The 17,300-nt window shown below is 40.9% G+C and overlaps 2 protein-coding genes across 2 annotated transcripts in view; one reads left to right on the forward strand and one right to left on the reverse strand.

Moving 5' to 3' along the window:
* Positions 1-17,300, forward strand: part of MAN1A2 (mannosidase alpha class 1A member 2) — a 307,506-nt gene that overhangs the window by 177,465 nt on the left and 112,741 nt on the right. Inside the window, exon 5 of the mRNA XM_045000927.1 lies at positions 439-519. Within this exon, the coding sequence (XP_044856862.1) occupies positions 439-519 (81 nt within the window). The remainder of the gene's footprint in view (positions 1-438; positions 520-17,300) is intronic.
* Positions 3,216-5,323, reverse strand: LOC123358402 (signal peptide peptidase-like 2B). Its single transcript, XM_045000928.1, has one exon. It carries the CDS (start codon positions 5,134-5,136, stop codon positions 3,322-3,324), a length of 1,815 nt encoding a protein of 604 aa, XP_044856863.1. The 5' UTR covers positions 5,137-5,323; the 3' UTR covers positions 3,216-3,321.

Below are 17,300 nucleotides of genomic sequence, written 5' to 3' on the forward strand. Positions count from 1 at the left end.
TCTAAAAATTATACATTGTATTTGGAACCCTGAAGTGAAATGGGACAATTCCATTTTTAGAGGGCTGTCAAGTACCTATTCGTGGTTATCATTATTCTACAGATACTGAAAATGAATTATGGAAGCTCAAGGGAAAAGAGTGGGAGGAGGCACATAGGACAGTGCGGGTGGGCTGTAGGTGGGGATGCTGGCACTTTTGAAGGAATATGGGAGAGGGATTCTGGCCAGGAGGAGGGAGTTGCAGACAGGCTGTGGTGGTGGTTGTCATGAAGATTTGCCAGCGGGCTGTCCTTGTGAATCCAAATATTAGCAAACTACAAGTCCTTGTGTGCATTTGGATTTGTATCTATGCCTACCCTAATGATAACAGTTTCCTCTGATACCTTGATTGTTGTATAGAGAAGCTTTTTAAACATTTACTTTTTCCTCTCTTCCCAGAATTCAGAGGTGTCTGTTTTTGAAGTCAATATTCGCTTCATTGGTGGTCTTCTAGCAGCATATTACCTTTCAGGACAGGAGGTAAGGAAACCATAACTGTGGAAATTAGTAGTCTATCAAATGAAAGCTGCACAATTGGAAGGTTTGAAGTTGTTGGCTTCACAGTATTTTTTTGAGCTAATATAATAAGTAGGATGGGCTGTGTTACCCAACTCTACAGAGATCATGGAACCTTCATCTAAAGCTGATTACTGTACAATATTTCTAGGCTAACTGAAGACCCTTTACCAGGACTTTGAAGCAGCCTGTGCCTTCTCCAGTTTGCTCTTTTTATCAAGGCTTTTTCAACTTCATTGTTAACAGAGTTGAACCTTCTTACACAAGTAGCCACCTCAACCCTAGTTATCTAGTCATTAGACTCTAGTGCTTACAAATACCTTGTTTCAAGATGTTCCGCCTCTCTCAAAAGAGAATTTTTCTCAGCTGTCACTTGTTCCCCAAGGGACACAGGTACCTGAATGCAGAAACCCTTGACAGTTTTCTCAGGTATCTTTTGTGTAGGGAGCCATAACCCTGCTACAACAATAGGCTAAGATTGAGGCACACAGGACCAAACTCATCTCACAAGTACAGTTCCCACTGAAGTCATTGTGAATTATGCCTGTTCTATATCAGGGCTACATTTAGACTTCACTCTGCCTAGGGATTGCTGGGAAAAACTTCTACTATATCCAGTTTTGGATTGGAAGGCCATCACCTCACCTTTATATAGCCTGCATGGTATCGTGAAATATAGGTTGGATATATGGGACAGTATTCTCAGAATTGATTCAGCTTTTTACCTCTAACTCACAGGTATAAAACTTGCCTCTGTCAGCAGTGGCTGGAAATTATTGCCATCTGCTGACTGTTTGGGGGATTATATGCTGAATCTCATTCTGGTTCTTTGTTTTTAAAACAATAAATTTAGTGCTGGTGAAAGATGCTGCACTGACAACCGTGGAGAATAGAGGTGTTTGTTTAATCATGAAACAAAATATTGGTTGTGGCAGTTTAACTAACTCTAAGTCCTAGTCTACAGTAGGGAAATGTGCCATGTTAGAAAATGTATTAACTAACGTGTTTTCTAACATGCTTTAACTAACAAGATTTTTTTCTTAGCTTGGACAAGGACAATTGTTGTATTTAAAGAGGTGTTAGCCTGTTGTGTTTAACCCAGCGTACGGATCAACCCACATTTCAAAACATAGCTTGTTCCTGTCTACACTGAGTGCTAAGTTGTTTAACACAGTATGTTACTTAAAAGATGTTAGCTAACACACCTTCATAGAAGCTTGGTTTTCTGAGTGTAGACATGGGATGGTAGTCTGCATGGTGTATTTCAGTTTTTAAAGACTCTGCTGCTAATTGCTCACAGGAGGAAAAATTAGTATCAACTGTGCTTGTTTTTGTGGTGGAGGAACCTGATCATGGAGTACTGTGGAAATTAAAAGAGTTTATACTACGATTATATCTGTTACCATCCCTTCTTCCAATCAGAGTTCTTCTACATTTACTCCTAGGTGTTACAAATGTAAATGTTGTACTATGGGAAAATAATAAAATAACATAATTGATTTACAGTGTCTTGTTTTAGCAGCTAGTTCCTTGGCTTAAAATTGTGCAGACTTGTACAATCCTTTGTTTATTCACAAAACTTTTATTAAGTACCTGTTTGGTGAACAATGACATTATAATCTTTCGGGTAGCGGTATCTGTCACATCTGGATGCTTCCCAAGCTTTCTTGGGGAAGATACATGCAGAGTTCTGCAGTATCTTTAACTTGAGGAGAGAGGGGTTTTTCAGTGCATCAAACCAAATTCACTTTTCTGCTCTATTCCCTTTGTACTGGGAGGATGGATGATTTTATGGTTAAAGCACAGAAACTGGGAGTATGGACAGCTGGATTCTCTTCCCAGCTATGCAGTAGATTCCCTGTATGATCTTGGGAAAATTATTCAAGGCCTCCATTTTCCCCACCTATAAAATGGAATTAATATGGATTATTCATAGATTTTAGGGCAATTATGACTATTTAGTCTGACCTGCATAATAGAGGATACAAAACTTCATCCATTGATTATTCATGAAGCCCATAACCTCAGGTAGGGCATATTTTCATTAATGTTTGTGAGGCACAGTTACTATGCTGATAGTCATAATTGAAATGCCTAAATATAAATAAAATATTCAGCTGAACCTTCCCTGAAAGTTTAGACTTCCAGTTTACTAAAATGGATCTTCAGATATTTTATATATTAGTGTAACATTTGGATGGGGAGAGATGAGTCTGGGATTTGAATAGTGAACTCTTACATGGAAAACAAAGGACTGGGTCGTTTGTGGCAGTATGAAAACTTCTAGACCTTGAAGACAATATTTCACATTGTATCCTAAGCTCTTTCGTATTATCCTGGGTAGCCTAGTTTCCTTTTGTTTTTACTTTATAGTTGTGTTTTTTATCATTTCATTAATTGACTCCTGTTTTAATTGTTATACATTATATTGTTGTACGAGTTCTTTATTTCAATGTGTTCATTTATGTTGACATCATTATTACCTAGAATTAGTTATGTAAAAGTGGTTATCCTTTTCTTTTAAAAATAACATTAATAAAATTACTTGAAAAAAATCTTTGTACCTTTCTAGCATAACAACAACAAAATGGTACAGATGTCTAGTCAAAATTGTCACATGCACATATCAGAAGACATTAAAGCACTGCATTTTACAAAGATGATTTACATGTTATAGGTTTATTACTGCACTGAGATTGAATGTTCTTGCATTTTTGATCCATTTTCGAGGCAGACTCTTCAGTGATTGCAAAACCAGCATTATAATTACATGTCGAGGTTTTCTGGGTATGTTTGTGGAGCTTTTTCCTCTATCATAGAGTCTGACTCATTCTTCTCTGCTTTGAGAATTTCTCCCTTATGCTTACCATCATGTTGATTGATTGGTTCTTCTTTACATAGCATGGAGTCTGAGTTCTGTTCAACGTATATGTTGAAATCGGTCAATTCTTCTGTCACTACAATGGAGTTATCTAGCTGTTCTTCACTGAATGTGAAATTGATCAGTTTTTCTTCCCTTTCTTGTTGACACACTTTTGTATTTGAATCTCTTGGGGTATCTGGATAGCTGATCCCTGAGGAAGGACAAGATAAGTCCTCTGTAAAACCACTGCCTGTCCAAAAAATTGTGAGTTCTTTGCGCAGAAGAGCAACAATCAGGCTAGTGGTAAGCGTAAAGGGCACCAAGTAGAGTAGAGCTGGCTGACCCGTTTGCATTAATGCTGACACTACAAAGGTCACCAGGAGGCCATAGCTATAAGCTATGGTAGAAGCTACAAAATAGACTCTGGAGGAGTGCACCTGAACATCAAATCTGTGGCAGTAGGCTACCAGGAAACCAGGAATTACAATGTCACCAAGGCCAAGTATAGTAAAGGGGCTGTCATTAAAGGTTGATGCAGAGGATAATATTGGAACCTTCAACAAAAAAGGAATCTTTTCACGACTGACAGAGTCAGATGGTCCGAGAGCTGCCACTTCCATTATGCTCTTCCCAGACTTGGTTAGAAAAGGAGTGATAAATACGAAAAACACATCATAGACCAAAAGAGCGGCTAGAAACAAACTGCAGTTCTTCAAGGTAGGCATGCGGATTGTTTTTAGAACATAAAGGCAGATAGAGATTCCTAAAAAGTCTTGCAGGACCCAGGCCCACTGATCCTCATTTCTGAAGATCATCCATGTGATAGTGATGGAGACAGAAAATCCTGCCAGGAACAATGTCCTAACTTGTGGACCATTGTGAAAATATGGTAAATTGAGTTTGTATTCTCCAATTGGGAGTTTGTTCACAGAGGGAGACAAACAACTGTAAAGCCCAATGGATGCATATAAGCTAAAAAATCCTATCATTATATCCACTAAGTTATCGTAGAAGCAGTAGAGAGCAAGCAGCATGAAGGAGGACATTACTACACTTGCACAGATAAAGAGGACATCAGGGTCAATTGTTACATCATCAAAATCTTCTTCATTTTTGCATCTGCACTTCATGTATTGCTGCCTTTTCTTCTCTATGTTTCCTGCCCAGTAGCCTCCAGTGACGACTGTGCCTACGGCAAGGATGAACATGAGCCCCATATTGTATCTCAAGAGCCTGCCCAAGTGTTTGAAGAATAAATAGATTATGTCCATGTCATTGAGCAGATTTACAGGAGTAATGCTCTCCTCACAGTGACCCCAGTTGTGGCCCAATCCACTGCCTCCTGTGAGGGATATTGGGGCATCTCCACCAAGGATTAATAGCACTTGTGTTCCATTTATTCTCTGGAGTCTGCCGTTCTCGAAGAAGTTGCAGTTACCCTTCCTCACTGAGGCGATTCTAGTGCTGAGTCCCCCACCATCACAATCCTCCTCGCCAAAGGAGGAAGGAAGACAACACAAGGCTGAGTAAGTTAGATCCTGATGTGGCTGAAGCCATTTGTTTTTGCCACTCTTATCCTGCAGTGATTGCACCCAGTGAGAAGGGAAGAGGAAGCAGTAATCCCCTCCCTTCTCTGGAATGACTCTGATGACTCCAAGGTGCTGAGCAAGCACATGTGGAATAAGAAGCAGTAGGAGGCAGGACAGCAGCGGTGTCATCTTCTTTCCTGGGTTCTGCAGGTTCCAGGTGCCTTCTCTCACCACACTCCCTGTCACAAAGAAAGCTTTTCTCCTTGTGGCGAGACATCCACTCCTCCACCTGTTACATAATAAACTTTGGCTCCATGGAGATGAGCCCCGCCCTCTCTCTGTTACATAGCAAACCCCTCCTCCTCCTAGTCTGGGAGAGTCTCCATCCTGTTATATGACAAGCCTGTCCCCTTCCCCATGGATCCAAGCCCCACCCTGTCTGTTACATTGTGAGCTCTGTACCCTCACCCTGGAGACAAGTCCTGCTGTGTCTTACCATCTGCCCATAGAGACAAGTTCTGGCTTTTGCTGTCACAGAGCAAGCTCCTTCCTCTCCCCCAAGCAGCCTAAGAAGCCCTGCCCCCTGCCTTCTTCTCATGTAGTTGTAGAGGCAGAGTAGCTAGTTCTTGTGGTTTTATCACCAGTCTTGTGATTTCAGATTTTGTTTAAAATATTTCATAATTTCAGGAGCAACTGCCTTGTAAATAGGGTGACCAGATGTCCCGATTTTATAGGGACAGTCCCGATATTTGGGTCTTTTTCTTATATAGGCTCCTATTAGCCCCCACCCCCATCCCGATTTTTCACATTTGCTGTCTGGTCACCCTACTTATAAACATTTAATTTTAGTAAAGGTTGCTGCCATCTGTCATTGTTTTCAGGATGTTTGGTTCTGGCTCCTCCTGTTTTGCACATGATAGAACCTAAGAGGGAGAGTATATAGAGAGCGTGAGGGGGAGGAGACATGGTATTAGGAAAAAGAAAGCAGGGCAAGAGAGTATTTCGAGAGACTCAGGCATGGGAAAGTGGGGGACATATAAAAAGTAGGTGGGTGACCAGGAAATTGAAGGAGCAGAAGAGAGAACCAGAACCTTAAGTTCCAAAAAGTGGTGTTACTTGGGTTCTTTTTAATTGTTTCTCTGCAGAACTAGGTCAGACACCCAAATTTTACCCAAATGAAGGGCTGCTCAGGAGCCTCCTGTCTACACTAGACTGGCAGATTTGTAATAAGAGAACTGTACTATTAATTGTGTATATTGTCTTTTGGGCTAGCATCAGTGTTCTGAGTGTTCACAAAATGTGTGGCAGTGACAACTGCCTTCCTGCGCAGATAGGGAGTGCATGTATTACTCTAGACATAACACAGTAGTAACAATTTCAGTGAGATCTAGGTGTCCCCCTTCGTGAGATGCTAAATTAATTTGGCCTTGCACAAGGACCTCTGCCTCATTAATAGCTTAGCCTTTAAAATTCGTATAGACTCACTGATTTGTCTTTGTGATCTCACCCTTTTTGCCACATAAAATCAGCAGGCTGTATATATCCCATTGGGTTAACTGACAGAATGACCAGGGGGCCATCTGTCACAGTTTTGGGGTAATAGCATCTGTAACACTCTGCTCCAGGGCCCCCTCCAGGAGTGCTACATCGGGTCTCAGATTGCCAGCTGTCACCTCTCTTTAGATGGGGACCCATATCCCACTCCCTTACACTGTGTAATATCCTCAGCAAGGCAATTTGTCTGAAGGCCAGCACCTGTCCATCGCTTTCCTTATGAGGGCTGTGTACAACCCCTCCCCCTCCACAAATGTACCAAAACTGGTAATTGCAGAGTTAAGGTGATACTGCCCCACATCACAACCACTCATCCCCACCTCTGATTTAGAAGCCAGCAGCTTGTTGCATCATTCTTTTGGAAGTGGGGAATATTTTCCTTTGGTCACATGCGTGAACTGTAGAAAAGTAATTTAAGGATGTGCTGTAATTCATTATTAGACTCTTTAATTGTGATTGTGCAACCAGTAAATAATGAGGGAAAGGCTCAGTGTGACCACTGTGATTTCTGTCAACCAGTAGAAATTCCTCACTGTCAGACCACGTTGAGGGTCCTGTTGGAATGTATGAATGGGAGTCCTGATTTGGAGTAGTGATGGGCACAGAGAAAGTAGTAGATTTTTGTTAGATATCGATAAGGTGTTGTAATGTTCTTAGTTTCTCTTTCTATCCATACAAGAACAGAGTTAAAGTTTGTGGTTGAACTGTGTGCCATGTCACCTTAACTCTACATTTCCTGTTGTTCCAGTATTTGTGTGTGTGTGTGTGGGGGGGGGCGGTTATTGTAACTCTAATTTTCTCTTAATGGATTATGTGGGAGAACCTTAACTCTGCATTTCCTGTTTTTCCAAGATTTGAATTTGGGAAATTAAAGTCTTATGTTTAGCATGAGTAGCTAAGGACACTTAACTGTACATTTAACAGTTTTTGTGTTTAAATTTTGCTATATTTTAAGCTTGTGGTATCATTTTTGTCAGGAAAAATGACCATTCAATTATATAGTGCATGCAGTGTTAATTCTGTCATTTTCTGCATATGCACTATTGAGGTAGCCTTTACTTACATGATCACATATTATTAAAACAACGAGGAGTCCAGTGGCACCTTAAAGACTAACAGATTTATTTGGGCATAAGCTTTTGTGGGTAAAAAACATCTGAAGAAGTGGGTTTTTTTATCCACAAAAGCTTATACCCAAATAAATCTGTTAGTCTTTGAGGTGCCACTGGACTCCACATTGTTTTTGTGGATAGAGACTAACACAGCTACACTTCTGATACTTGACACATATTATTAGTTCCACAAGGACCCCTATTTCATTCACTGCATAGGGTGGGCAATGCATGGTACCTCCAGTGCCAGTGCTCAAATGCTTACTTGATTTAGAGTTTCTTTTTTATTAATTCAATGTGTGGCTTCATGACTTATTTACTGCACACAACTCAAATCCTTTATTCTTGGGCTTTTCTGTGGTGTTCATTAATATGGTATCTGAGCTCCTCATAAACATTAATGAAATTATCTCCACAACATCCCTGTGAGAAATGGAGGTATTATCTCCATTTTACACATGGAGAACTGAGTTATGGACAGGTTTATGGACAAAATATTCAAAAGTGTCCATTAATTAGGGTGCCTCAATAGTTGGAGGCCTAACTTGACACACCTAGAGCCTGATTTTTCAAGGTGTTCACCTATAGCTTTCAGTTGCTGCTGAGTGCTTAGCGTTTCTGAAAATCAAACCCGTAGTGTGTGAAGTTTGGGTACCCAGAAAATAAAGAACACACAGTTAGTGGTAACATACAGTTAGTGGTAATCTCTGAGAATTCTGTTTTAACTGCATCAAATAGGTAGTCTATAGTATAGCCAAGTACAGAACCCATGTCTCCTGGACTCCAATCAGTGACTTAACTGTAAAACCATTCTTTCTCTTTCTGCAGAGCTCTTCCTGCTGGAGTACACAGAACTTCAGTTTCAACTATTTGTTAGGCAGCCGTAGAATGCTGGCTATCAGGATTCTTGCGTTTTACTAATAGTTTTGGAAGGGAGTAGTATCTAGTGGGCAGAGGAATTAGGACTCCTAGGTGATATTTATTTTTTAATGATACTTTTCCTTTACTTATAGCTGTTGGCCTCAAAGTGCTTTGTGAGAATGGGTTATGCAAGAATAATCATATTTGCAGGCAGCATAACAAAGCAAATAGATTTTGTCTATTATTCTTAAGCAACAATGTGGCTGTATGGATGAGATTTTCACCTGCCATGTTAGAGATGTCAGTTTTATTCCAGCTACACATGTGTGACATGGTCCGCCCTCTGTTTTTCATTTGCGAGATGGGAGACTCTTCGCTTCTCCCTAAAGTAGGGGTAAGTCTTCCTCAAGAAGGCAGCTTGTAAACTGCATAGAATTATGAGTAATAGTGGGCTAATGGGGCTAGATCCTCAGCGAGTGTAAATCTGTGGAGGCCCATTCAAGTCAAATGAATCTGCCTCCATGGTCTCCTTGCTCCGAGTGTGGTGCTCCTTCACGTAGACCAAAGGATATTTTGATATTGAAAGTAATGGTGGTGGTTCCATTTTGCCCATGTCTACTATGGATGAGGGGCTCTCTCTAAAGCACACTCAAGGGATGCAGTATCAGCTCTACCCTTGATTGCAGTTTCTCTGGCTGGTGAACTTTGTGTGGATCATTAGCAGGCAGTGATAACCCTCCTTATATTGCAGCAATCTGAAGATGGTTAATTGGAGCTAATGTTCCAGAAAAGAACTCCAAATCTTTTATTTTCTGTACTTGGGTGCTCCCCAAACCAATGAAGGGCATAATGCTGATCCAGTGGAGTTCACTGATGTGTGTTTGCCTGTACCCCGTGTACTTTTTAAGTTAAGAGTGAGCACATAAAGGTATAAGAACTTGCAAACAGAATGCCAATCAGTTATGGGAGATCCATAGTTCAGGAACCCCTCATTCAATTTGCATGAAATGTGATAGAAAAGTTTTACATTTGCTCCAGAATCACCTTCCTGATTTTCAACCCCGTAAGTCTTTATTTGCAGATTTTAGAGAGGAGTGAAAAATAGAGGGCTTATAATAGGAACTGGGCTACAGCCTTAACTATGAAGTCTACTGGCTTCTCCATAACGAGGACAAGTAATAGAAAGTTGTTCAAATCCATTGTTTCATGGTGTCATCAGCGCTCTCTCTTGGGAAGCCTGTCTTCCATGATTTTCATCTCTCAGGTCACGTGAAAATTAATCACTTCCTTTTACCACTACAAGGACTCTTTCTCTCTGACTGAACCTGGATTCTGAGTTTTAACCTCAAAAGCTTTTGGCTAAAATGGAATACGTGAAACTTTAATCCTCTCCCTCTGCATTTTGACAAACAAATTCCTTCCTTGATTATTTGGCGTAGACTGCTCTGAACTGCTAGAAAATTGTTTGTCAGGTATTTCCTTTAGAACTTTGAGAGTTTCGTTGAATACCGTTTTGTAATCCCCTTTGATTTTAACTATGTTTTAAGGATATTGTCAAATTACAGATAGATATTCTCTCAGAATATACATTTCCAGAATTACTGGCTACTTAATGAAAAGCTTTATGTGGACTTTCTAAACTCATAAATCAGCTCTCTCTTGTTTGGCACAAAGAATGGATGGTCCAGAGAGATAAAAAACTGCTTAAACTCACCCCCTCAACCCAGAATTCTTGTTTTTTCTTACAAGGTGGAACTTTGTGGATCATAAAAACTCCAAATTTGATTGATAAAACCAAATAAAGAAACCCCAGCAGCAGCAAACAAGTAAAACACTAAAAAAAGTCCTAAAATAACAGAACCCTAGTAATGGATAGACGGTCATTCTTTACAAATGATACAAGCCTGAAATTGTATGAAATTTACACCATAGCATATTGCTATGTTTAAAAAATCGTATTATGTAAAAAGAACAAAGCAAACTTTATTTTAGTGGTATTTGCATGCGTGTAGGAGGATGAGGGCTATATGCCATCCTAACAAAGTATTCTCATCTATTTTATTTATTAACATCATAAAAGGGATGATTTATCATTTTATTTTCTCTGAACTAGGCTACTTATATTAAATCTACCCAGCATAAAAAGCCCAATTATTTATTGTGTTTACCTTTGCTGGCCTCAGATATAAAACAGTTCTTTTATGTGATTGTCTTTTCTTATTTTGATAACCATCATCAAAGTGGCATCTCTTTCTGGGTGAGATGATAATAAAATTCAGGTGGATAAATTCACTCTGAAAGCTGTCATTGAAAATAGAGGAATAGGGATGTGGGATACCTGATAGGCTATTCATAGATAATCAAAACAATCCTTTTCCAGAAGATTGATATGCAGTGTATCTTTTGTTCAGGTTTCTTAAAGAAACTTATGGTGATGCATGCCAGTGAAATGGAATGAACCTTTTTGTCCTACAACTGACTTGAATTTGTAAAGTACAGCTCTTCAAGTCAGTGAAACAGCATGTTGCATGAACTGTTTGCAGACAGCAGGCTTTGCTTTCCCTTAGGAAGGGCTTATCTACACTAATAGTTTACCAAAAAGTTGAAATACAGAGGCGAGAAGAGAATTACTATAAAGTTCCTAACTGTCAGGGTGGTTAAACACTGGAATAAATTGCCTAGGGAGGTTGGGGAATCTCCATCTCTGGAGATATTTAAGAGTAGGTTAAATAAATGTCTATCCGGGATGGTCTAGACAGTATTTGGTCCTGCCATGGGGGCAGGGGACTGGACTCGATGACCTCTCGAAGTCCCTTCCAGTCCTAGAATCTATGAATCTATTGTGGATATCCCATCATATAAAGATTAGATTTCACTATATTGCCAAGAAATTAGCTCTGTGTTCTTAAGCGGTCATGAGAGCTCTGTTACTCTCTGATGTGACACCTCCCTACTGGCAATTTCACATTTTTTTCATAAATGTCAGACGCCAGACACACATGCACACAAAACAGTACAGATTGTAATGCCAATCCTCGCCATTTCGTATGTACTAGATTTTTCATAAATGGGAATATCGAGTTGGAGTTGGGAAATTATATTACCTCTATACTTGATACTGGTGCAGCCCCTACAGGAATACTGTGTCCAGTTCAGGCATCCACAGTTCAAGAAGGATGTTGATAAATTGGAGAGGATTCAGAGCAGAGCCTTGAGAATGATTCATATATTCCAGCCTGAGAAGGGACCCCTGAGATCATCTTGTCGGATTTCCTGTGTGCCACAGGCCATAAAATTTCCCCCAAATAATTCCTAGAGCAGATCTTTTAGAAAAACATCCAGTCTTGATTGAAAAATTGCCAGTGATAGAGAGAGAATGCTCCACAGCCTTTGGTAAAGTGTTCCAATGGTTACTTACCGCGGCTGTTAAAAAATGTATGCCTTATTTACAGTATTGGAAAACATGCCTTATAGTGGTAGAGTCCAGGAGCTCAATCATTTAAGTTTAACCAAGGGCAGGTTAAGGGCTGACTTGATCACAGTCCTAAGTACCCAGATGGGGAACAAATATTTGATAATGGGCTCTTTTGTATAGTACACAAAGGTATAACAAGATCCAGTGTCTGGATATTGAAGCTAGACAAATTCAGACTGCTAATAAAGGCAGTGAGGGTAATTAAGCATGGGAGCAATTTACCCAGGGTTATGGTAGATTCTCAGTCACTGGCAATTTTACAATTTAGATTAGATGTTTTCTAAAAGATCTGCTGTAGTTCAAACGGGTCACTGTGATCATCTAGTCTCACCTCCTGCACAAGCACAGTGATCCCTTCTGACCTCATAGATTCCAAGGACAGAGGGGACCATTGTGATCATCCTATAGAACACAGACCATAGCATTTCCCGGAAATAGTTCCTTTGTGAACTAAAAACATATCTTTTAGAAAAACTGGTGACCAGTTTGCCTGGCAGAATTTGGAGCATATTCACAGCTGCTGTAACTTAAACATGGCTGTCCCTGGCCCCAAAGGACTATTTCAGCATCTGAAGGTAGCTAGAATACAGTGGCACTTTGGCAATGTCTTCTGTTTCCTTGGCCATACCCCTACAACAAGACCTGCAAGGGTGATGGTGTAGTTCTGTTACAGTTGCTTTGCATCATGGGTATTCCTGAGTGGAGGGGGTGGGACATTGGGAAGTAGGACGTGGATTTGAGTGGCACGAGGACTGGGATAGACTAGGGTCAGGGGCACCTGTCAATCCCACATTCTCCCTTCCCATGTCTGTGCCAACATATGGGGGGCTCCTGCCCCTCCAGGGGGGCTGAGTCCCCCCTCATATGAAGAGGCCTCGTTTCTCTGGGGGTGTCTGTGCCCTTTCACTGCCCCCAGTGTGTGCCAGGTTCTGAGGGGCATGTGTCCAGCTACAAGCATTGGACCCTCTCCCTGTGAGCTGAGTTCTGGGTGGGGCTTGCCCTTTTGGGTGGGGAGCTGAGAACAGGCATCCTTTGTGCATACCACAGCATCTAAAGCATGCGGGGGCTGGGGGGATGCGTTGAGATGAATTGAGCAGGTCACACATCTCAGAGCTATTTTTGCAGTTAGTAGTCACCTCCATGGGGTATTCTCATTCAGTTGAGAACGTCTCATTGCAATGAATGGGCCATTTCACACCGTTCAGGCCCTCCTATGCTGCAAATGGATGTATACAGGAGTCCTTTCCCTCCATTGTGCTTCTGTCCTTCCTGTTTAAAGAACAATGCTTCAGAGTCCTCTAAAGTCCACATGCTTGTGTGGATTTTCTTGACATTTGCTATGCCTTGTTGGAGTGCAGAAAATATTGGGTCATTTGGGTTGTGGGCCAAAAATAGGCATTTTGAAAAAAGATTCTAGTGGAGTCTTTTTGATGCATGTAAAAATGTCTCATGCAGTATTGTTGTAGCTGTCTTTGTACCAGGATATTAGAGAGACAAGATAGGGAAGGTAATTATTGGATCAGCTGCTGTTCGTGAGAGAAACAAGCTTTTGAGCTTACACAGAGATCTTCAGGTCTGGAAAATATATATAATATACATTTCACCCACCTTTGGGGGACCCAAATTGCATATGACATTTAAGAACATGTTCACTTTTTAGCTTGCATGGATTTGCAGACTGAAAGGATTATAGTGCATATATGCCAATAAAGAAAAAAAAGTGAGAGGATTTCTGCACAGCCACTTTGTGCTTGCCTATGTATAGGGCCCTGCTGCTTGCGCGGCGCTGCCTTTAGAGCTGGGTGCCTGGTCAACAGCCACTGCTCTCCAGCTTCCCAGCTCTGAAGGCAGTGCAGAAGTAATAGTGGCAATATTGCAACCCCCCTAAATAACCTTGCAATCCCCCTGTAACTCCTTTTTGGGTCAGGACCCCCAATTTGAGGAACACTGGTCTCCCCCATGAAATCTGAATAGTAGAGGGTAAAAGTACACAAAAGACCGGATTTTACTGTTGGAGACCAGATTTCACGGTCCGTGATGCATTTTTCATGGCTGTGAATTTGGTAGGGTCCTATCTATGTAGTTCAAGACAATGTGCTTACACCATGGTTCCTGGTGAACAGCAACCACTGACATTTCTAGTCCAAGTCTTTATACAGCTGTGGCGTAAAGATGTAATAACTCATGTTGCTTGCTATGAGTTGTGTCTGTTATAGTAGGTTTACTATAACAGAGGTTTACTGTGAATACAGCAGAATAGTCAGTAGCCAGTCTACCCAAATTTTTTGTTTTATTGTGGGGACTGGCAGGAGCTGGAGGCAAAGAACTTTGTGAGGAGCAGGGAGGGGGGACAGGGAACTACAGAGGGGCAGGAAATGAGGATGTTTGGTAGGCAGGCCTTAGATTGGCTGTTTGAAAAAATCTGTTTTACTAGCCCCAGGAGGGTGAGTCAGTGGAGAGGGAGGAGCAAGTAGCTGCTTCCTGATCTCTGTGCAGATTAATGTGGTGTTTCCAGAGAGACAGTTTGGAACTGACAACACAGATACCTTGACCTCTGTGGAAAAAGAAGTGTGCGCTGGCCAGGGTTGTCAACATATAGATTCTGAGCAATTACAGATGTGATGTAGCTGTGAAAAAGGCAATCGCCATCCTAGAACATATTAGGCAAGGCATTCCCACTAGACATCGAGAAGAAGCATTAATGCATTGTATAAGGCACTGGTAAGACCTCATCTGGAGGTTTCACAAGTCTGTTCACCCATGTTCAAGAAGGAGGAAGTCAAACTGGAACAAGTACAGAGAAGAGCTACTAGGATGATCAGAGGAATTGACAGCCTATCTTATGTGAGGAGACTGGAAGAGTTTGGCTTGTTCGGTCTAGCAAAAAAAAGGTTGAGAGGGGATATGAAGCACAGCCCGAGGGGAAAAGGTGCCCTGATATCTAGCAGTGAGTATCAGCTGACCTGCCCAGCCCAGTATAACCCAACTCGGTGTTGTCATAATCTGTCTCTGAAAAATGTCATGTAATATGTCAATGGAAAGCTCATAACTGACTGATTATTAGTATTGTTGTGTAATATAGGTGCAAGTAACTGATGCAAAGTTATGGACATATACTGAAATTGTAATTCTTAAAATATGTTTGCCAGACAAACAGGAGCTACCCCACCCTAAACAGAGGAATATGGTTTCTCAACCTGCAGTTACTTCCAGTATTTTGGAAAACAATGAGAATGCATTTACATTACGGTTGTCAAATTATTTAAAAAATTAATCACAATTAATCATGAGATTAAAAAAAGCCATGATTAATCACCGTTTTAATCGCACTGTTAAATAATAATAGAATGCCATTTATTTAAATATTTTTGGTTGCTTTCTACATTTTCAAATATATTGATTTCAGTTACAACACAGAATACAAAGTGTACAGTGCTCACTTTATGTTACTATTTTTATTACAAATATTTGCACTGTAAAAAAGATAAACAAAAGAAATAGTATTTTTCAATTCGAGTCATACAAGTATGGTAATGCAATCTCTTTTTATTGTGAAAGTGAAGCTTACAAATGTAGAATTTTTTTACATAACTGCATTAAAAAATAAAACAATGTAAAACTTTAGAGCCTACTAGTCCACTCAGTCCTACTTCTTGTTCAGCCAATCACTAAGAAAAACAAGTTTGTTTACATTTATGGAGATAATGCTGCTCACTTCTTATTTACAATGTCATTTGAAAGTGAGAACAGGAATTCACATGGCACTGTTGTTGCTGGCGTTGCAAGATATTTACGTGCCAGATATGCTAAACATTCATATTCCCCTTCATGCTTCGACCACCATTCCAGAGGATGTTTACATGCTGATGATAGATTCTGTTCGATAACAATCCAAAGCAGTGCGCACTGATGCACATTCATTTTCATCATCTGAGTCACATAAAAACCCATTTCCGCATCAGGGTGTTGCTCTTTCAAGACTCTCTTGCAGCATGTTCCATACCTAGTCCCTCTCAGATTTTGAAAGGCACTTCAGATTCTTAAACCTTGGGTCGAGTGCTGTAGCCATCTTTAGAAATCTCAAATCTCAAAGACAAACCTTCTTTGTCTTTTGTCAGATCTGCAGTGAAAGTGTTCTTAAATTGAACAACATATGCTGTGTCATCATCTGAGACTGCCATGACACGAAATATATGGCAGAATGAGGATAAAACTGCAGTGCAGAAGAGATACAATTTCTCCCAAGGAGAGCAGTCACAGATTTAATTAACATGTATTTTTTTTTAATAAGCGTCATCAGCATTAGAGATTTGTGTACTCTTCAGGGACTAATGCACCTGACCCAGTATTTGCAGTGACACCCCAAACAGCATGTTCAAAACAGATTGGGATTTATTAGTCAACTGGACCACCGCACTGGAAGTCCTTAGGTTACCATAGAGAAATGAAGGTTAAAGCATTCTGGTCAAGCCATAATTCATCAGTGACGCTGTAGTGAACTCCATTTTCAGGTTCTGTCTCTTTCTCTGACTTCCTTCCTTAGTCAGTTCCCAGGAGAGAGAGCCCACAGTCTTTTTCCAGAGCCCTCATTTATTCTCCCATCTCACACCTCTCGGCCCTTTGTTCTTGAGTGGGGGGGTCTCTGCTCAGCTTCCCTACTGAGAGTATCAATCCCTGTTTCTCAAATTGTTTCTCTTGGACCCCTTGTTGATCTGGGTTGATTTCAGTCAGTTTCCTACTGACTCTGTTCATTCTACCCAGGCAGAGAGGTGACACACACACCTATGTTTCTTAGGCCTTGTCTACACTACCAAGTTTTGTTGACAAAAGTGATGTCGACACTCAGAAATCGGCATAATAAAAGTCAGCAGAGGGCGTCCACAGTTGGGGCACTATCATCGACAGTGTGAGCATTGCACTGTGGGTACCAGCTCAATACCGTCTGTCGCTAGGTGTTGTGGGAAGGTGGACCAGATCATGGTGCATCTTGGGACTTGGCTCAGTGTCCTGTAATGTATTGCTTTCTGTCCCAGAACTTGGTGGGCTTCCGACTTTCTTTCGTGGCATTTTTCAATGGCCCTTCTTTGCTGTGCACCCTGGCATCTTTATGAGAAGGGATGGATCTCGCATTGCTCTCCTATGCTCTGTTAACTGCCATGAAGACATCGTGGATGGCAGTGCAGTTAGTTGCAAAGTTCCTAATTGAAGAAGACTCCCAGTTGCCTGACATGCTGTGTGATATGGATAGGAGCAACTTTATATTGCTTTTGGCATTCACAGAGCAGCTGAACATGGAACGTTGTTTCTGGGCTTGGGAAACAAGCACTGAATGGTCGGATCGTGTTGTCATG

This window comes from Mauremys mutica, chromosome 1 (assembly GCF_020497125.1).
Source record: "Mauremys mutica isolate MM-2020 ecotype Southern chromosome 1, ASM2049712v1, whole genome shotgun sequence".
Lineage (NCBI taxonomy): Eukaryota > Metazoa > Chordata > Testudines > Geoemydidae > Mauremys > Mauremys mutica.

Coding starts and splice junctions, on each gene's coding strand:
- LOC123358402 (XM_045000928.1), bottom strand. CDS start 5,136: ATGACACCGCTGCTGTCCTGCCTCCTACTGCTTCTTATTCCACATGTG.